Source organism: Agrilus planipennis, unplaced genomic scaffold (genome assembly GCF_000699045.2).
Source record: "Agrilus planipennis isolate EAB-ADULT unplaced genomic scaffold, Apla_2.0 scaffold186, whole genome shotgun sequence".
NCBI lineage: Eukaryota > Metazoa > Arthropoda > Insecta > Coleoptera > Buprestidae > Agrilus > Agrilus planipennis.
Genome location: NW_020439023.1, coordinates 352,881 through 375,384, shown reverse-complemented (window position 1 = coordinate 375,384; position 22,504 = coordinate 352,881). Strand labels below are relative to the sequence as shown.

At 31.6% G+C, this 22,504-nt stretch overlaps 1 protein-coding gene across 4 annotated transcripts in view; it reads right to left on the bottom strand.

Annotated features, from left to right (window-relative positions):
• Positions 1-546: 546 nt before the first annotated feature.
• Positions 547-22,504, bottom strand: part of LOC108738281 (oxidative stress-induced growth inhibitor 2) — a 28,312-nt gene continuing 6,354 nt past the window's right edge. The window contains exons 1-5 of one of the 4 annotated variants that reach the window (XM_025976349.1): positions 13,617-13,715; positions 11,240-11,315; positions 6,077-6,351; positions 4,806-5,939; positions 547-2,762 (exon numbers count right to left, since the gene is read on the bottom strand). In XM_025976349.1, the coding sequence (XP_025832134.1) occupies positions 2,367-2,762; positions 4,806-5,939; positions 6,077-6,351; positions 11,240-11,315; positions 13,617-13,667 (1,932 nt within the window). In that variant the 5' untranslated portion in view covers positions 13,668-13,715 and the 3' untranslated portion in view covers positions 547-2,366. Of the gene's footprint in view, positions 2,763-4,805; positions 5,940-6,076; positions 6,352-6,436; positions 6,761-8,512; positions 8,620-11,239; positions 11,316-13,616; positions 13,716-22,504 lie in introns of those variants that run through there. The other 3 variants (XM_018471645.2, XM_025976350.1, XM_025976351.1) reach the window with 3 other exon arrangements.

Genomic DNA, 22,504 nt, shown 5'->3' with positions numbered 1-22,504 from the left:
ATCATCTAAGTAAAGAGGAGTTAAATAAAATGGAAGCGGTATTGACAAAACAGTATTGTATGAAAATAAATAAAAGTAAAACAAAAATAGTGGTACAAAAGGGAATAAAAAATTGGGAAAGAATGAATATAAAGATAGGAGACGAAACATTAGAAGAAGTGACTTATTTTTGGTATCTAGGAAGTTAGATAACTCAGGATGGAAGGAGCAGTAGAGATATAAAACAGAAAATAGCGCAGGGTCGAGTCGCTTTTTATAAAAAGAAGTTATTTCTATGCTCGCGAACGGTTAATTTATAAATTCGAAAAAAGTTGTTAAAGGTGTACGTCTGGAGCGCCGACATCATGGATAGAGAAGGTTAGAAATGAAGAGGTATTAGAAAGAAGATGAGAACGGAGGACTCTATGAAAGTCAATAAAAAATAGGCGAGATAGGTTGGTAGGACACCTTCTTAGGCATGAAGGGCTAGTTAGGGACATTAGAAGCAGAAACAGGAGTGGGATAGTTTTAGAAAAAATGCGAAGATTAGCACAGAATAGNATTTTTTTAAATATACGTATATTTTCACATTTATTGTGCTTAAATAAGCACCTTAAATAAATTCAAATATTTTTGAAACGCTTTAAATTGCACCAATCTTCATCATTCTTAGAAATAGAAGACAAAAAAAGTTTGTGTAAGCTTTCACGGCCGGTATCTAATGTATGCTGTATTTTAGTTTTCGGGCTTCGTAGCTGTCTTTGGAAATTAGTGATGAGCAAAGGAAAACCAAGACCGTTCCAGTCTTAGTATTGGTTTTGCTTAAATATTTCTAGTCGTCGTCTTGGTCTTGCGTGTTAAGTTTTCGTCGTACTCTTTTAATACTTTCGTCTTTTTAATAACTCTTAAACATAAATTTTTCTTTTTTTATGAAAACTTTACTCCAATGCATAAATTGACCCTTTTTTCAATGCATAACTTGAAATTTAGCAAAAAAAAGTACAAATATAAAAAACCAAAAACACATACTTCGAGGAGATTCTTGTAGATATTTTTTTTCTACCAGTGATAAAATTTCCTTTGTTATGTTTAGTGTTAAAATACAGTAAAGCAAACTAAAAATTTCAAATGCAAAAGATGTTTTGTTCTAAGGAAAGAATATAATAAAGTTGCTTTAAATAGTTTTACTCATAAATTCACCGGAAGTAATAATTTTTCGCTTAATCTTGCGTATTTCCTCTTGGTCTTGTTCGTTCGGTCTTGGTCTTTTATGCAAGAACAAGATCAATTTTGCTCATCACTATTGGAAATTACTTACCGACGTTTCGCCTACAGTACGGTAAGTCGCTCGCCATCGAGCGATTTGTGAGACATCTTCGACTGCCACTACCACGCCACCTTTGAGAATATAAATTCCAAAAACAATAGCCAGAAAGCCCAAAAACTGAAACGCAGTACACAAAAATTATAATTTTGCTATAGTGCAACAGCCTGTCGTTTATAAATTACAATATTACACATTTACACAGAAAAATCTTTTGTAAGTTTAAGTATAAGGAATAATACAACAAATATATATATATTTTAAATAACTTTATAAACCCGCTGCAAGGGGGGCGATTTTCATCTTTTTATTGAAATAAATTCTGCTGTGAAACATTACTATTCTATTGTTTTCTTTTCTTATTTTTGATTGTGGTAAGTAGTTTCAATAAAAACAATAATTTCATTACATTAACAAAAAGGCTAGCTTGTTTAACACCGTAAGAATAATAACAATTAAATTCATTTGCATTAACGTAAAAGAATTGGGGTTCCCTTATTCAAATACGATAAATTATACACTAAAAACAAAACAACTATTTATTAAGATTACTAACAACAGCCAAAAGAGGCAAAACAACAACGTGTTTACAAAAAAATATATTATATAAAAAAGGTTTAAATATTTTTTTACCTATTTAACTAAAACATTACGTTCGTAGTTATTGTAACAAGTTACATAAGTACGTTTAATTTTCTCAGAAAAGAAAATTTGTTAAATACACGATTCAGAAAATAATTTAAAATGAACAATCTTCAGTAAATGCCTTTAGTTTAGCGCGGTTTATAATTATTATCATCAAAAATACTTTTAACACTAACTAATTTATTAAAAATCACTTTAACGAAATTTATTGGACTGGTGAAAAAGTATCACAAAAAGAAAGGTATATAATAAATTACTTTACGTATAGATAAATTTGTTTAAAAATTGAAGTACGGTTGGATTTAGGTGAATAAAAAAAGCTATTTTTTTGCGGTATCTAAAGTTGTAATTTAAATTTGATTTTTTCATTTCTTTTAGGCACTATTGCGTTTTACTAATTGAACCGTCTAATAAGCAATCAGTAGCCATATTTTCTATATAAATCAGAAAGAATGGCTAAAGCACCTCCGGGTATAAATCTTACAAAATTATCACCAACCAACGGCCCCATCACGTACAGGCCATTGTAACCGTTTACCGCATGAGTTAATTGATCGATATCAATAGGATTTGTTTTACAATCAACTGGCAAGTTTCTGTTTACACCTAAATTGAAATTCTCAGGCAGAAAACTAAGATCGGGTCGAGATCCTATTAAAATAGCTGCAAACGATACGCTAACTGTTTCACTCTTTCCGGTATTTGACGTCAGCTCTACTATTTTTTTTGAAGCATTGAAATCGGTTAAGGTATATCCAGGTAAAGCCTTATAAAAGGGATAGGAAGACCCACCATCGACCATCATTTGGTGAACCTAAAAGGAAATAAAGTCATGTACATATATAATAATGTCACGATTGTTGTAGAACTAAAAACAAATTTCATTTTACTTTCAGGTAGGTCCCTAGGCCCTTCGGAGCTGCAATTTTTGGTGAGTGTTAAAGATAATTTATCATTTTTGGTTCACAAAATTAAATAGATTTAATTTTACGATGATGCCTTCTGTATAGATCAATTAAGGAGCAAATTGATTTATTACACAATATATTAAGCCTTTGCAGCACTGTTAGCTATTTCTGAGATTTAGTACTAGTAAGGTAATCATACAGAAAATTTGCAAATGTCAAGGGACAAATTATTTTCCGTGGAATAGTCCAAGAAAGGCCAGAGAATATTTGTGAGAAATATATTCAGTTAAAATGCAAATTTAATAATTGAAAGAAAAGTAATAAAAAGAAGTTGCTATTCCAAAAAATTATAGAAGAATCACAAATATCTATGTATATCCAAAAATGAATTCTATTTTCGTATTTTTTATCTTCATTATTAGTTTAATATATTATCACGTAAGCTATTGAAAAATCTTTTAGATATTATTGGTACTTAATTGTTTTTATTTGTATACATTATATACTACAAATAATATATTAACCATTTGATATTATCAAATTAAATATTAATTAANTATGGAAGCAAACACAAAGCTTGCTAAACCTGAAAGTGCCAATGAAGAACTAATGAAGAAGTTCCCATATCAAAGTCTAATCGGTGCATTGATGTTTTTAGCGATATCAACAAGGCCAGACATCGCATTTTCTGTGAATTGCCTAAGCCAATTCAACACGAACTATAGTACCGAGCATTGGAAAGCAGCTAAAAGAATACTACGATATTTAAAGGGTACATCTGACTATGGCTTAAAATATCACAAAACTGGCTTGCCACTATTTGGCGTGATTGATTCTGACTGGGCTTCAAACATAATCGACAGAAAGAGTTATTCTGGAATGGCTTTTATTTTAGCCGGAGCAGCTATATATTGGGAAGCGAGAAAGCAACGATCAGTTGCATTGTCGAGCACGGAGGCCGAATTCATGGCTCTCTCTGAATCCACTAAAGAGGCAATGTATCTAAAAAGTATATTAAACACAATTGGTATGAAAAATGAGTACGTGACATTATATAACGACAATCAAGGTGCGATAGAGTTGGCAAAAAGTAAAAATTACCATCCAAGAACAAAACATATTGCAGTCCGATACCACTTCATTCGAGATGCATATGAAGAAAAGATCATTAACTTGGAATATTTATCTACAGAACAGATGCCTGCTGATGTTTTGACAAAAGGGCTAAATGGCACAAAACATAAAAATTGTTTACGTAGTCTTGGCATGACTAATGTGGAGGAGAATCAGACTGAGGGACCCATGCACAAACAAGGGCAGTCACTCACTACTTTGAGGGGAGGTGTTAAGGAAATGACCGCAAAGTCCGTGAGCGACGCCACTAATCAGGCAAGTGGTTGCTGAATTGACTTCAGGTGTTTTATCGATTTTATACCCCTTGGCGTACGTGACGAGACATGGCGAGTTAGTGTGTAAAAAGTACTGCTCGGGTTATTGTGCGCGTCGTTTGTGTTACCACGTTATCGTTATCATTTCTTTCCGTTTATTTAAACCCTTTCGTTTTATACTTATATGTATTATATTGCTTTTTATTTCTCTGTTCATCGTTTTTGGTTTATCTTGGTTTATATGTATTAAAATACAATACACAAATCCACTGCATTATTATTATTCAAATAACAACAAAAATGAAAGAAGGTGAAAGAAGAAAGGTAGAAATCAAAAAACGGAGTAATTTTTGAAAATTAAGGAATTGGTTAACAGCAATTTTGATGATTGACTGAAAGAACAAATATTCATGGAAGTAAGAAACTTTTTAGCTTGAAATTAGGAATTCATGAGAACTGAGAGGCAAAAATGTAAAAAAAGGCTTTAATTTTCAAATTTTAGTGCTCTAGTTTAGAGCCGTGCCTCGTGGCAAACAGTTTGTGAACAACTTGGTTCCATACCTTGTGATATTCCGGATACATATTTTCAGGTAGTTGTTTGTTTAGTCCCTCTGACTTTGACTTGAAAACGTGCAAAACCGGTATATTTCGTCCCCTGGCTGCAATAATTGCATCAGCTGCACTCAGTCCAGCCCCAACAACCAGTACCGGATCGGGATTTAAATTCGAATTATTTCTAAAACTGTTGTCAAGAGCAATTTCTAAATCTCTCACAGTGTAAGCAAACCAGTCGGGATCGGGCTTCTGATTTGACAAGTTCAGTTTGTTTGGAATGTCTGAAGCACCATTGGCAAGCACTAAATTGTTACACGTGTACGTTGTATACCTTTGCTGAACTTTGTCGTAGACCTCTACCAACCACACAGGTTGGACGTCTGCGTCTTTGTTCGACGAATTTGCGACAGAGTTGCTACTACAAGGCACGTCAGTATTTAAACCTTCATAACTAGATAAACTTCTACAATAATAATTAAATCTTCCAGGTAGTTCATCATGAAAATTTGATGACGACTTTTCTGAATAAGAGAGATTCCTGCACCTATTATTACTACTTGAGCTTGAAACATCATTATCACTAACTTTCTCGTAACTATCGAAAATATTATAACTAGGGTTGCACTTGATATTGCATGAGAGATGACATCGATCTCCTTTCAATTTCTTTTTCCTGCCGCATCCAATTAGGTATAAAGCGTTAGATAAAGGACAAAGTTCTATTTTCCTGCAATTTTCGGCTAATTCGGGAGCGAGGCATAGTTTCCTTTTCTCCGGGGTGTCCTCTTTTACCTTCTTTACCCACATACACTGTTGTCTATCACATTTGGATTCCGGGGCACAGTCATCCACGTCCATTGCCGAAATTTGATTTTCTGGTGATTTGGCGTTTCTTAGAGGTTTTACTTTTGTCACTATAGTGTTAGAAACGAAGTTTTCTTGCAAGCCCATTTTAGTTGCGTAGTCTTCGTAGTATTTAGCAATGTTTCCAGCGAAAGCGCGTTTCTCGCTTCCGTCTCTCGAATTGTAGGGCAAGCCTGGTAGGGACATCCAAGAACCTAACGATAAAGTGAGAATTTGTGGGTCCATAGTGTGCCATGCGCCTCCCGGGGGACCTTTTCCCAATACCAAGTGCTCCATCTGAAAAAGACATGAGATGTAATTGATAGTTTGTTATTTCTACTAAATATTCTCTACCGAATACACTGTGGTTTACTTATCCAAAAATATCCATTAGTAGTCAAATACGATATAATAAATTGAGCTGAAAAATATACCTTGTTCCCATCTGGTCTCCACTCAACCAGAGGTTGTAGTTCAAGTCCCATGTCAGCATAGGGATGAATAAGAGCGTCTAATAACAAAGACACCATGTTGGTAGATCTTCCTTCAAGGCCCTCTGCTAAAAATCTTAAATTTTGATGAACTAAACTCTTTCCAACAAACGGTTTCAAGCGGGCCGCTAGTAGTTCATCAGGATGATCGGCAGAAACCACGTACGGTATATTTCCTTGTAACATGTATGACAAACTCAAACCGCTTGGACCATTTCCTGGAAAAAAAAATAGCATTAGAAATTATTACAATTGTTAGAAACGTAAAATAAATCAATGACACAAAATACTGTCACTCATTACCTGAGTACATAGTAAGTAAAATTCAGATTACTACTGATAAGCATGATCAACACCTAGACTTTCCCAGTCGTGGTATTGGTCTTGATTATTCGGTCTTGGTCAAATATTTCTAGTGTTAGTCTTGGTCTTGCGTGTTAAGTTTTGGTCTTGCTCAATAATTACCAACACAATAACTGTCTTCAATGCTTGAAAATTTCTGTCATACATGCGAGCTCATCATGACATTTACAGGAAATAGTGTCGATAGTTGTGGGAGTTATGAAAACTCAACAACTTACCCTTTCCCCAACGCACATACTGACTCTCTCCAACGCATAAATTGAACTATTAACGAAAAAAATAGTACAAGGTGGTTGATAGAAGTGAAAATAACGACATAAATTACTTTATCTCTATATTTCAACTATATGTTATCCAAACATAGGAACAAAGAGCACTTACTCTGAGGACATTCTTGTAGTTCTTGTATGTCCCGTTTTTTAAACTGTGGTAAAGTTTATTTTTTTATATTTAGTGTTAAAATCTAGTAAAGCAAACTAAAAATTTCAAATACAAAAAATGTTTTGATGCCCGTTTTTGGTTTTAGTCTTAGTCTTGTTCGTTTGGTCTTGCTGGTCTCATCACCAATTATTATGCAAATTGTTTACAAGTAATAGAAATATTTAACCTTAAACAAAGTTGATTTTCAATACATAACATACAAAACCAAACTATTTTCGAATATTTGTAAAAACAAGTGAACTATTTAGGCATTACTTATACTCATAATTGAAATTTAAGATATTAAATGTTGGTTATTTATGCAATTTTGTTATTAATGCTTCCTACCATTGTATCTGTATCATTGTTCTGTATAGGTAGTGATTATAATTAAAATTAATTGTGCGTCCATTTGTTTTGCAAAATAAGTGCTGTATTATGGTAAATAAATTTTCTGTTTTGAAAAACCAAAACAAAAATGTTATTCTAAATAAAAATGTTCACAATGTTTTTAAAAGGCGAAAAAGAAAAATAAAATTTAAATATAAAGAAGTTAAAGACGTTTGAGTTTTCTATCAGAAATATATTAATTGAACAAGTTGAAATACTTCATTAGGAGCAAATATCCACCAGATGGCGATACATTGCCTTTATTTGAGTATTGTAAAAAGGAATTGTACTTTTTAATCTCTTTTTTTATTTTTCATTAATTCAGAACGGTCAATCATAAACAAGTTACCTTTATTAAAGGAAAACATTTCGTTGAATAGAAAATACTTTTGTACCTTATGTTTAGTTGTTTCATTTTTCAAACGTTTATACATAATTAATAGTGGAAAATACTACGCAGAAAGCCTGAAATGTTTATCAACAGACTTGAAGTCAAGGGCGCCATCGATTTTATCATTTAATAATTTATTTGCTACCCTCTTTTCTGTTTATCTACTATTTCGTTTCGGAGCCTTTTCACGGAAAATAAGAACTACGCAAATATACCATTATAATAATATTTATTGTTACATTTAACAAATGTGGTAAATTGTCTATTAAGTAGGTTATTTAAAGTTTTTATAAGGATTTGGTTTCTTTTTTTAAAAGAAGTAGTATGAACTAATTTAAATTTAATCGATTTTACGTCGATGTAACTATATCAGATTGTTACATTCTTATATGTATAATAATTACAGTTGCTAATTGCTATATTCATTTCAATATCTAATAATCTTATAATTATAAAGTGAATAATATACGACTAATTATTCTTTAATGCACTTGTTTCATAAAGATGTTTGTGTTGCTTTAGATCCAGCACTGGTTTACCACGTCAGGATTTTGACCTATCTACTTAATTCTAACCGAAAATTGTAAAAAAGTTCATCAAATATGTAATTTTTTTTTCGAACTATTATATAAAATACATATTCCTAATATTATGAACCATGCAGGGCCGAAATTCAACCAATTTGTTATCGGAGGTGTTGACGTTCAAGTATTAATGTTTATCATGAGAAAGGATATCTTTTTTTACAAGGATCTTGTAGGAAAAACTTGGACAAATACCAATGTATTATACCTTGTTTCAAGGACAAAACTTACCTATTACAATTACGTTCTTGTGGGCCATTTCCGTATGACCTCCTTCCTTAGCCTTCATACTGATTCCGCAGTGGAACTGAAAAAAAACATATCTAGTAAATATTAATTTTTCCTAATCGCAAAATATATTGTAACGACAATCAACCTGCGACACGTTACTAAATTTTAACAGTAGGATCGTTTCAAAATAAAGACTGCACGTTTCGGATTGGTTTTATACCATATACCTACTCATGCCCCCTTTTAAAAAGGCTGTGACTAGTCATGATATCGGCAAACTCATGAAAATAAAGTCAATAGAAATTAGATCTTTTTTTGTCAAATTCATAATTCATTGATAAGAAAAGCCAGCGGCTTAAGTCAATAGAAAAAGGCAACAGATGAATTGGGCTGAAATTCTCTTGTTTTCATCTATTTATTTACCACATAGTCTCCCTTATTCTCTGTCTTGGTAAAAACCTATGTATCCCTACTTTAAATGTAGTTTTCTTTTTCGTCAATTTTTAAAAACTAAGCATCTATAAAATTCTGTCTTGTTACATATGCGTGAGTAAGAAAGGAGAAGGTTCCTAGGAATAGTACTTAATTACTTCAATTGGTTCAATTTCTTCTACAGTACTGACTTAAGCAAGGACAAGAAAACGCCAATGTTCATAAAAAAAAATCTTCATGAAGTAACTAAAATATAGTCCCTAGTACTAAATTATTTATTATTATTATTACCACCTTGTAACTTGGATGCCTAGCATATTGTACTACAGAGACATTGTGTTTAAATTACAAATTAGTAAGAAAACCAAAACCAAATAGGCAAATACAAGAAATCAATGTAAAATAAGTTCAAATCAAAATTAATGCACGAAAACTAAAATTAATTATTAAAAAATTTATAAGTGAAAAGAAAATTTATTTAACAACCATTAGAATTCAGTTGTTAAACATTAGGTGTGACATACACAGAGGATATACAGTTATAAATTTGTAGGCACATTGCTTTCGATCCATTTTCTCAACTTATTTTTTTAGAGCCACCCTATTGGATTTTGGAGGGTTTGTTAAAGAGTTCAATAGATTTGTAATAGTGCCACTTTTTTCCTACTTCAAGTGGAGGGGAAGGTAGTAGTATAATTTTGGCCCTTCTTACATTCTTGGTGACGATTGTCCAATTCATCGAATTGTCTCAAGAGCACTTTGTATTTCATTATCATTTTTAATGATTTTAGCTATGTCTTTATACAGATTGTTCAGAATCAATCAATACCGAAAAACTTTCGAACAACTAAAAATGTTATCGGTAAACTGATTAAAAAATCCGAACAGAGACTAATTTAATTTAGAATTTCTATCTGTAAATTCTCATAATTTTACGACCGCATTTGTATAATGGCTTTATTGAGGGGCGGGATATTGATTTGTTATCGGAAAGCTTACCTACACCATTGTTAATTTTTATAAAAACATTGTAATCCTTATCATCGACACTCAGTAAACAGTACATTGAAAACAATATTGTACTTCCTGGGGAAATCACAAATAAAGTTGCAAAAATATGAGGCTTCGTTTCCACTTTAAATTTTCGTTATCCAATTCGGATTATGTTTCTTTACAAAAAAAATTACCGGCAATCTTACCATATGTATTTTAATTTTAATTAATGTTAAATATAAATATATTGTTGTTCTTTTTTGCTGTTTACCAGTGCCCGCCAAGTTTCAAAATCAAATGGCATGAAAACAACACTAGCAATTAATAAATCAGTGCAGTATTTTGGATTTTGCGTGAATTTGGTCACGTATTTATAAAAAAAGCCTTGGCATGACAATAAAATAAGGTGGTTTGATATGATAACAGTTATCTTCAATTTTTTACACGCTTAAAAAATGGAGTTCTATAATAAATAATGTGGTTTTCAAAAAATGATTGTTTATTCATATTATACCTACCATATTTCCTTTTCTATTACACATGTATATTACAGTTTGCATGAATGAGTAGAAGAATTCTATATGAAATTTGTGAGAAAATTACCTCTAATCGTAAATTAAAAATTTCAATAAAAAAAAACATTAAACTACTAGATAAATCAACTGCCTTTGCATCCTAAACTCCACAATAATTATTACATTACACCTCTAGGTCAGATCTGTGCAATCTCAAGCTTGTTAATAATAATTCGTTATAGACATTTCCCGCCTATTTATTGATTATTACAAATTGTTTTCTAAAAATTGGCTCATCAAAGTTCGAAAACATGGTTATTAATAGATTAACTGTTTGCGTTATTAGTTATTTTTTTTAAGTATTGACAATAGTAAAATAAAAAAGAGACATGGTAGAATTTCAATATCTAATAATCTTATAATTATAAAGTGAATAATATACGACTAATTATTCTTTAATGCACTTGTTTCATAAAGATGTTTGTGTTGCTTTAGATCCAGCACTGGTTTACCACGTCAGGATTTTGACCTATCTACTTAATTCTAACCGAAAATTGTAAAAAAGTTCATCAAATATGTAATTTTTTTTTCGAACTATTATATAAAATACATATTCCTAATATTATGAACCATGCAGGGCCGAAATTCAACCAATTTGTTATCGGAGGTGTTGACGTTCAAGTATTAATGTTTATCATGAGAAAGGATATCTTTTTTACAAGGATCTTGTAGGAAAAACTTGGACAAATACCAATGTATTATACCTTGTTTCAAGGACAAAACTTACCTATTACAATTACGTTCTTGTGGGCCATTTCCGTATGACCTCCTTCCTTAGCCTTCATACTGATTCCGCAGTGGAACTGAAAAAAAACATATCTAGTAAATATTAATTTTTCCTAATCGCAAAATATATTGTAACGACAATCAACCTGCGACACGTTACTAAATTTTAACAGTAGGATCGTTTCAAAATAAAGACTGCACGTTTCGGATTGGTTTTATACCATATACCTACTCATGCCCCCTTTTAAAAAGGCTGTGACNATATATAAATATAACAAGTGAAAACAATGATATATATACTAACAATATATGGTAAACAGGCTTTATTTTAGAAACATTGCTCAACAAAAAAGATCTAATTTATTTACCTTTTATTTCAAAATAAAAGACTAGAGCTCTATTATTTATATTACAATTTTTCGGGAATATTAGACAAATGCAAAAATGTGCATTTTTTACATTACTTTATTCTACTGTAAAATTCCATTAAAAAAGGTCAAATTCTGCCAAATTATTGACAAAAGATACGGAATAGGGACCAAATTCAAGTTAGTATCATCAACTATTATTCATGCCTCTTATACTTGCTAATATTAAAAGATATTTTTAACATGTAAATAAATTATTTCTTTTCACATTCTCCATATTCTATTCGATGGGTAGGTGTTGCTCTATTAAGCGCAAACTGGCTATTGATAGCAATGACTAGCTAGTAACAACATTAAAATAATAAAATAAAAAGAAAAAATACCTGCAGAGAAATGTGTAATTTGTATATATTCGGTGAACATTTTGCATAACCTGTATGTATATATTTGTGTGATAAACCGAGAAGGCAAGTCACTCGCAACTAATCTAACCTGACCAAGGGCTAAAAAAATGTTGCCTTTAAAAATAACGATCCTAGTAATTAATTACCGATAGTATGGGTATCTAGTGATACACACAAACCTAAAAATAATTTTTCGATAATTTTGATGAATACAGGTCCGTATCGAGTTGTTTTTTTTCTTAAGTTTCCCATAACAAAGTATTTTGTATATTTATATCTCCGTGCATTTCATAACCACTAATAGCTTGTTTTTCACGGCGATCTTATTTTCGGAAGAAGAATATAAAATTAGCCTGGTGCCAGACAACACGCAAGTATTCGCGATAGAGATAAGTGAGAGGTTTGAATTAACTAGCATGAGTATAATGACGGTGTGTATTTTTAAATTAATAGGAAGTAGCCCTGTAAAACATAGTTGTTGTTCACTGATCACTGATCTTTTAGTCACTTGTTTCAATGTCCCGTGACTCGGAAACATTTTAATTGTTGAACCTCTGATAATTACATAAAAATAGTACTGTGCATAATTAAAAGCAACCTCGACATGTATATGGGAAAATATTTAATTACTGATTAAAAGATTTTTCTCGTTAATTATATATGTTAATGTTTACGACATTTCATTTAATTTATGCGAGTTTTAACCTTACTGTATAAAATATATGGAATTGAAAGTCTAAAAACCTCAGTACACATTTGATACTTGAGTGAATAATATAAATGACAAGAAGTATCCAAAATAAAATAACACATGGGTTTGAATTTACACTATCTACTATTGTGTTTAAAACGTTGATTTTGAAAACGAAACTCGATATTTTTAAACTTTAGTAATCCTTATTGTAGTTGATCGAAGCAATATTGACAAAACAATAAAAAACTTTTTGAAAACATTCCAGAGTGCTTTTGTTAATTTCTGTTATTAAATATGTTTCACAACAGAACGTTCGAATTACAAATTACATATAAGAAAATCCGTGGAATTTCCACGAAACGTTTAGTTGTCTAAAATAATCCTACGATTAAATCTAAAGCTTATGATATTGTTATGATCCCTCGCTAAGAGCTTTAACGGAAACCAATAAAACCAACAAAATTAAATTTATTAAAGAGGGGTACGTATAAACGTTACGGTTTTTGAAACTAGTATAAATCAAACTAAAAGAAAGTTAACCAAAATACTGTAAAATCCCGTTCTATCCAAAAGTCACACCCAGTCTAGCCATGGTGTTAAAGAAGTTCTTTTAACAGCTGTTCATACTCCATCAAAACGGCTTACAATGTCTTTTAGGTAATCCAAAAGATAAAATAACGGAAAACAGGAATTTACAGTATTTATTGTAAAAATTGCTACAAGGAATACATGGGTCAAAGTCGTAGGGCGATTAAAGTTAGGTTTAAAGAGCATTTAGATGCCTTCAGGTTTAATAGAGTAGAAAAATCTAATGTAGATTCCCACATTGTTGATACTAATCATTAAATGGAACTCCGGTTGTTTATAAAACTAATTAGAAGCTAATTAAGAGCGTTCAAACGTTGTACTCACCGAATGGACAACAATAGAAAAATATAAAACCGTTCTGCTAAACGATTGCATTTTTTGCTTATACACAAACTACACAATCACTGTAAACGTTATTATTGTTACAGACTTTGCGAGTTTCCAGTTAATAAATACGATTTTTGCATTAATAACGACTGACGATTAATGATAATTTGGTTTTGGAAAATACGCCGCGTCAGATCGCTGATGGTTATTTTTGATTAATATTCCTAAATGCAATAATCGAGGACAGCATGCACAATAAATACGAACTGAATTAAATAGAATAGTGCAGTATATACAGAATGTTGCAAAAATGTTGATGAAATACAAAGTTGCTGAATCATTCGGTTCTTTGCAATGTAGCGAGGTATATGTTTGGGAAATCTAAGGAAATGATTCATACTTTCGAGTACCTTTTAACCAATTTTCAAATTCAGAGGCCCAAACCAATTTAAATTTGTATGACAAACGCGGCAGTATGTCGTAAGGAGCAAGGTGTCCTGAGTTTTGATGAAAATGTGTTTCTGGGAAATCGAAAGAAATGATTTACAATCTGGCCTTTTTAATCTTAAGACTTGGACCTAGTTTTCTTACTTTTTTTCCGGAAAACGTAAATTCCGTCTGGACTATATACACATATCTGCACTTAATGGGAATAGTAGATATAAAGTGGTGATTTCGTACATTAAAATAAAGCTTTATTTCACTTATTCAATTCTGTTATAGATTAGGTTAGGCAACATGTACGAAGTGGGAAAAAAACTTTTTTTTGTTAAAATATTGGTATATATATATATATCGGTCGAAATCAGGCGCAATTTACATATTCCTCTAAGAAGTCATTAGAACATTTGGGACGGAATTTACACTAACCCCTTTTTTCAAGTAAGGAAATTTAACGATTCCGTTTGAATCGACTTCCTGAAAAAGTAGATAAGAAATCATTGAATTATTCGATGCTACTGCTCTTTAACTGTTAATTTAATAAGGTTATCATTGTTATGCTTCGGAACCAACCAAGCATGGTAAATTTAAATGCAAACATGAAACACATGAAATCGATGTCAAAATACATACACTAGTCAGGTGATTAACAGGGCTTCTTTAAAAGCACGTGTAACAAATTGAGTTTTACGTTGAACATTACATGAAATAAAGTTGAACTTTAGTAACTACAGTACTAGTTGAAATTAAGAGCTTTTTCACACGAGCTGTCGCGCTTCCGTTGCTCTACAGTAGCGCGACATTTGCTAGTTCGTATGTATAAAGAGCGATTTTTTTACAGTGCTTCGATAATGTAGCCGATGTAGTAACGTATCTATTTCAAATTTAAAGAAACAGGTATTAAAATGAAGTCGCAGAAGAAAAATGAAGAGAAGCTCACTTTATTAGCCCTTCTGATAAGTTAAAAAAAAATACAACGTGTAATTATACAACACGCTACTGAAGTGAAACTTCTTCAAACACACAAACATACCGTGATAGGGGTTAATGAATTGGATTAATGGTATTATTTGTTCACTATGAATTTAAATTATACACTATACATGCCGGAGTTGTCTGTAACGAACGTTGCATTGAAGCGCGCTCACGACTCAAGCGATCCCTACTACGAACTTGAGTACGTGGCCGAGTAGAGGGGGGACATCCGTTGCATGATTTCGTTACATAGCAACTCGCATGAAACGAACTTACCCTACTGTGCGTAAAGAAGTTTCACTTCAAAAAAAGAAAAATACAATGAATTGGAAATGTTGGGTTGATCCTTGCAACAGCAATCAATTGATTAAAGGATTTCTATACATCTTAGCAAGATTTACGGCGAAATGAAAAAAACGTTTCAGTCATTCCTTTTTCCCATGTTCTTTCTTATATCGCCTGCACTGCAACTGTTCCAAACGCAGACTTTGAAATTATGAAATTTTTGACGTCGACATAGTCCATCATTGGTCAGTCACATTACTAAAAATACGCCAGTGTGGAAATGTTAACTTAAGTAAATGTATTTCTTAGTGAAGCGCAACAAGGGTACGCCTATTTATCCCCGCGATTCAAGCGAATGTCGCTACAATTCAGCGACTGCAGCGTTACGTTTTTGAAGCGCTGCTCTCGTGTGAATGTATCATTTTAAAAGAGTGGATTTCAAAAAATCGTGCAACTGTAGCGCTTCGGAAACGCTACAAAAGTAGCCCGTGTAAAATGGCTATAGAGATAAATAAAATTGAAAGTGTAGGTAGATAAAATCTTATTGAACAAAACGATGGGCCAATCTAGTTATATTTAATAAGTTCTCATATTTTCGCCAACATTCTTAGCTTCATCAGGAGATCACTACGAAAATATAAATGTTAAAGCTTTAACCAACATTTAAATGATAGCCGCTCAGAATCCAGTAATGACCTTGCATCTCATATGTATAGTACAGGTCATACTACCACCTTCGAAAACGTATCGTTCTCCACATCTTGCCACACCATCCAGAAACGTCCTTTTTTTGGAAATAGCTAATATATACAGAACTAACAATTGTATGAACATAAGATCTAACCATGATAACCTCAGCACCACTTACAGCTATCTGCTATCTATACAATAAGTTATTCACCACCTTCGTTGATTTTCTTCGTTGTTTTTCCACACGAGGTCCTCCTATGTGGTTCACTCATTTTTCTAATTTAGATTTATGATCTTTTTTTTTTTTTCGTTGCTTTCAGTTATAGTTAACCTTCCAGTAGATCTGTCAATGATTGTTTTGGCTCCTTTTTCACAATTTTGTTCTGAATTTTTCTGTATTTATTGTTATTATGATTTTATATATATAATTAATTTTATCTCCTCATGAGTTTACAGTTAATTTAACCATGCATTTCAATTCTCATTTACATTTTCGTAGTGATCTCCTGTTTAACCTACCGACATTCTCAATTTTATTTATCTTTAATTTCATGAAATGTAAATGCGAATGAATGCTCGTAAATTGCAATAGGTTCATCGGTCATCCATGCCCACAGTTGCGCTTCATTACTTATGCAACGAGTATTAATTGAATATTTTTCCATTAACCATTACTTTTGTACAAAAAAATTTATTCAACAGTAGATTATAGTTGGTAACTATCTGCTAGGAAAATTAGTCACTAGTATGTTGGGATATTTCGGGAATTTTGCAGTATATTGGACAACCGTTCGTTAATCCAACGATAAAATAAAGTTGCGTCTATACATAACACACATCAAGGCAAGAGTAATTTTAACCACGGAGTAATGTTAAGGTTACATTATTTATGTTTCTTTCGGCGAAGTGTTAGACTTCCTAATTTTATGAAGCGTAATGGAGATAGAAAACGAAAACAGCTTAAGGTAAAAGCCATTGGTGAGTAACAATTCGTGACTTGCAAAGCTGGGTTATAATAACTGCAATAATAAAAAACTTGCATGAACAAGTAAACTCATGATCAAATAAAAAACGACCTTGAAAATTGATATAATTATACTATACACATACCAATAAACATCAAATAAAATTGCTTCGCAAAAATAAGTGGTTTGCAAACATGCATGGAAAGGTTACAGTGTAATATGCGGAATACCTAAATAAATTTATTTATAGTAAGTACCCATTGTAATTAATTCATCGCGCTAAATGGGGAAATTTATTATAAACTCTTTTTATTCGATATCAAGCATTTACAATAAAGCTGTAGTGTGTAGTCCTTTAGTACAACATGTAAACAACAACTAACATAATGCCAACTTCTTGGAGGTGATCAATCTTCCAAGCCGATAAATAAAACAACACGTTTGTGGTCACTCCAATGTTACAAGTATGATCTTCTGTTTTTAGAGATGATGGCATAGATTCGAATCGGTAAATCTCTTTCGTAACTTCGGCTAGACTCAGGGCCCCGCACATTGAAATTTTACTTGAAAAAGTTCTTTTCAGAGTACTTCATTATCATTGTGAAAACTAAACATTTATTAAGTTACTAGGTTTTACCCGCAGCTACACTCGCGTTGATATCCTAAATACATGTCAATGATTATTAACGACTACATAACTAATTTTTCTATTCTTCGGGGACAGCATTTCTTTCTTGGACAAAAGGTACCCTATGTTCTTCTCTCTACCTTTAATAATGTAGGTACAAAATTTCATGATAGGTTTTCCCCGCGTCTTCGCTCGCATTGATGTTTTAAGTGGGTGTCAAAGATCGTCGACGACCACATAAAACTAATTTTTCTATCCTTCGGGAACAGTATTTCTTTCTCGGACAAAAGGTACCCTATGTTCTTTTCTGTACCCCTGACAATGTCTGTACATAACTTTATGATGAACGGTTGAGTAGTTAAAGGGTGAAATGGTAGCAAACAAACAGACAAACTCACATTTGCATTTATAATATTAGCTAGGATTATACGTACTACATATACATATATATCCAAGAACAAGTCTTTAGGAGGGATAAAGAAAATTAGCTAGAATTTAGTACTTCCAGATACAAATTGATATGAGTCACTCAAGTTGAGTTTTTTTTTTACATTAAAAATTAAGACAGTTCTTATATGTGTATTTTTGTTATAATCAAGGGCAAATCTACTAATTCGATATTTCTCACATAATATTTTCCACATTTTCAATTAGGGGCGCAGGTATAACTAGAGAGAAGCAGTGTAAATTTTTATGAGTTTTTTCCGTGAAATGTGTGTTTGATATAATACTATATGAGTTGAGCATATCATAGGAAGATTAATGACACACATGTAAGTCTCAACAATTTAAAATGAAATTGAACGATTTATAGGTATCCATGTGAAATCCAATTGAAAGTGATTAATCTGTTAAAATGTTGGTACATTAATTATGAAATATAACCGTAATTTTTTTTAAATTGTCTTAATGAAGATTAACTAATGTCAAGGTTAATAACTGATTACAATTAAAAACGTTCGCTCCTGGTAATGCAAAAATAGATGTTACATACAATTATTATGTATTAACTGTATGTTATTATCTGACGCAATATTTCATTCAGTATGCGTAGTATGGAAATGTGAACTGAACGCTAAAAATTTTTATGTTCATTTCATATGTCTACGTACGTATATATGTATAAAAAGTTAAGTCAAAGTTCACTAACCAAATTAAAACCATAAAGTTGATTTTATCTCAAACGCTATTGACCGTGATCACAGGAACTTAAGTAATGAGGAAAGTTTTTTGGGGGCCAAATATTTAATTATATGTGCTTTATATTTATAGGTAACACTGTATTTTTAGTGCATTTGAACTTTGATTTGCCTCTATTTAACTAACTGCAATATGTAACAGATGAAAAATGTTCAAACAGATTATTGTTTCCTCTACAAAAGGCAAGAGTTTTGGTTACATTTGTTTTCAATGTTACACAATATATGCTTTAATTTAAGATCAAAAATTCCTAAAAATACCATCTCTCCGTGTCAATGTCAAAAAAACTTGAATAATTTACTCAGATAAAGTTTCGTGGCAATTTCGACTTGATATTTACAGTTCCGACAGAGAAAACTTAAATTTTTCAAATTTTTGTTCGTGTTTGTAAGCGAAGAAGATGTTTAACCTCTAAATGAGTGAAAAGGGGATTCAAAAATTGTTGTATCGATCATGGCACAACCCAAACCGTTGAATCAAGAAACTTGAAAATTTTCATAAAGGTTTCTTATGTTCCTAATACTTATCCTTATTCATCATGATCATCATAAGGTCGTCAGTCCTAAGACTTGTTGGACACGTATCTCCACTCTTTCCTATCCTGAGCTAAACTTCGCATTTCTCTAAAACTAGAACAGCCCACATCCTTAACTATTTGCGAAGAGTAATCTAATCTAGGTCTACCTCTACCCCTCCTAACTCCTGTTTNGCACTCAATTCTACATACAATAACAAAGTTCTTAGATATATCAGAGATTTTTGCCTTACTTACTACTCGTAGTCCGTAGTGCATGAGTATTAAATAAAAGTGGTTCTTTGAAAATGACGCAAAAAGTTTTTCCTTTCATACTAAATTATATTAAAACAAAAAATGCACTATTAAAACTATGAAACTGTAGCGTTAGTTGAATTAGAGATATTTAATTTCTGGATGAAACAGATTTCAAAATTTTATTTGAATAGTTGGAATTTAAGAAATGTTAGATAGACAAATACGTCGCGGTTAAAAACAAAATTTAAGATTCATGCTTTATGTTTCTTATCTACCGCACTCTCGATAAAATGTTATCTTCTTTTATAAGAAATTATATCATATTAAGAGAGATTTTATTAAAATTGTGTAATAAAATGAAATAAGGTGTATAGATACGAGTCGCTTCTTCCTCAATTGACTCATCCAATAAAATTTTAGTTTTTCGATATAATAAGTTACATTTTTCATTACATATCAAATTAATTTACTGGGCAGTTTTATTGAACAAAAAGTTTATGGTGGTCAGACAATTCGAGCAAAATACGTTCTGACACTACAGGCTACCTTTAGGCAAGTCGATATCCTTATGGACTTTTTAGCAATTCTCTACGCTATTTATAGTAATGTAGTAATTCATCAACATTATGGCTACGATTTTAAGATTCTCCAAACAAGACGTTACTTTTAATGCTCAAAAAATGGGTTTGTTTTCCACCAGAATTTTGCCAAAATTTGATTAATATTATGTATTAATTTGAAAATTTATTCTCAATTTTTTGAAGTGAAACTTCTTTACGTACGGTAGGGTAAGTTCGTCTCATGCGAGTTGCTATGTTACGAAATCATGCAACGGATGTCCGCCCTCTACTCGACCACGTAGTCGAGTTCGTAGCGGGGATCGCTTGAGCCGTGAGCGCGCTTCAATGCAACGTTCGTTACAGGCAACTCCGGCATGTATAGTGTAAAATTTAAATTCATACTGTACAAATAATACCATTAAACCAATTTCTTAACCCCTATACCGATATGTTTTATTTTTTTTTTCACTATAAGTTACTTCAAATTATGAGAAAAATTATTGTTGCTGTTGTAAAACCCTCGCCGGGAATCGAACCGGAGACTTTACGGACCAATGCTGTGACCACTAAGCTGCGAGAAATAATAATTTACAGTGGAAAAAAAATTGAGAATTAATTTTCAAATTAATATTTAATGTTAACCACTAAGAATTTTGAAAAGATCCAAAAGTGTTTTAAGAAGAATTTGTCGTTTATTTTAACAATGAAAATAACGTATATTGCATTCCCATTAGTCCTTCCGTTCTAACTTATCCTTATTAAATATATATAAAATTAATTTTCAAAATACCATCCCTAAAGATGTAAAATGCGGGATTAAGGAATAATCGAATTCTACGCGAACGAAATCGCCGGCATCAGCTGCCGTGTTCTTAGAATGTACCTTTACTCTAAAGTTAAAGTTCTTGTTCTTCATAAAACACGACAGTTATATCACGAAACGCTTTGTTATAGGATGATCATATTATATAACAACTTAGTTTAACGAGTGTTTAAAAATCTTCATGCAATAGATCAGGAATTAAAAAAACAAAAAGCAGCTTTTAATTGAACAGTTTTTTCAATTTGTGGGAATTAGTGCTGATAAAAATTTACAATTTCTAGGTGTACTGTTTGTAATGAGTTTCTGTTATGACAGAAGAGCACAAGTGCACCGATAAAGTGATTTTTATCAGAATCAAATAAATAAGTGATAATGAGTTTGTAATATCCCTTATATGATGTAATATCAACCTGGATAAGGATTATAGACACTTCACAATCTTTTCATAAATGACGTGTGACAATAATTCCATAATATTTGTGCTTACTCATTTTAAAGACACTTTTATCTCATTAACTTGTAACATGGTAAGTAAATAACAGTAAAAACTTCAGCTAGTTTAAATGATAATAACTTACCATTTTTGTTTGTTGTATTTATCTTGCTTATTTGCTATTATGAGTATTAATACTGATATATATTTTTCTATGATTATGAAACACTTTGACATTTAATAGGGGTTAATATCAAATATTAATGTGAAAATTCATTTTTAATTTTCTCCCACTATAAACTAAATGAACTCAATTCCCGGCAAGGGTGTGACAACAACAACAAATTTTTTCCACATTAAGTTGAGGTAGTTTATAGTGGGAGAAAATTAAAAATGAATTTTCACATTAATATGTATACAGTTTTCTGTTATATGTGTGCAATTTCCAATGTTAGGTGTTCCTACACTGTTTCTATTAGGATTTTGGACTTCTTGGCCTTTTAAACACTCGGAACTAGACAATTTTCCTATGTTTAGAACATCTGGTTCTCGTAAAGAGAATATGCGATATCGAAGGAATTGATTCTTCTTCCTTTTAGATCAATTTTCAAATGTAGATGCGCAAAAACTTTTAGTGGTTCAAACCAATTTATAATTTGTATGATATGATGTTGTAAGGTGTAAGATGACTTTTTTGTAAAAAAAATTTCATAATATGTATATTGTTCGGTTATGTGCGTAATTTCCAAAGTTTAAATATTTTATTTCACTTTCTTAACTTTCGATTAGCTTTCTTAAATATTATCACACTGTCTCTACCATTAGGATTTGTGATCTTTTAAACTCCTCAGAACTAAACAGTTGTCATATGTTTGTCCCAAGAACATTTGGAAAATAAATAGAGAAAAATAGCAAAAACGTTCAAATATTTTATCCATTACAAAGAATATTAAATAAATAATTTTTATATTTACTAACGACAAGTACATAAAATTTCTCGATTTCTACAGGTTTTTCGTAGACTAAGTGTCGCAAATTTTCCGGAAAATAAAAATCGAAAATTCCCTGCTCATAAGTCTTAATTCTTACGATATATATATTATTATGGGATCA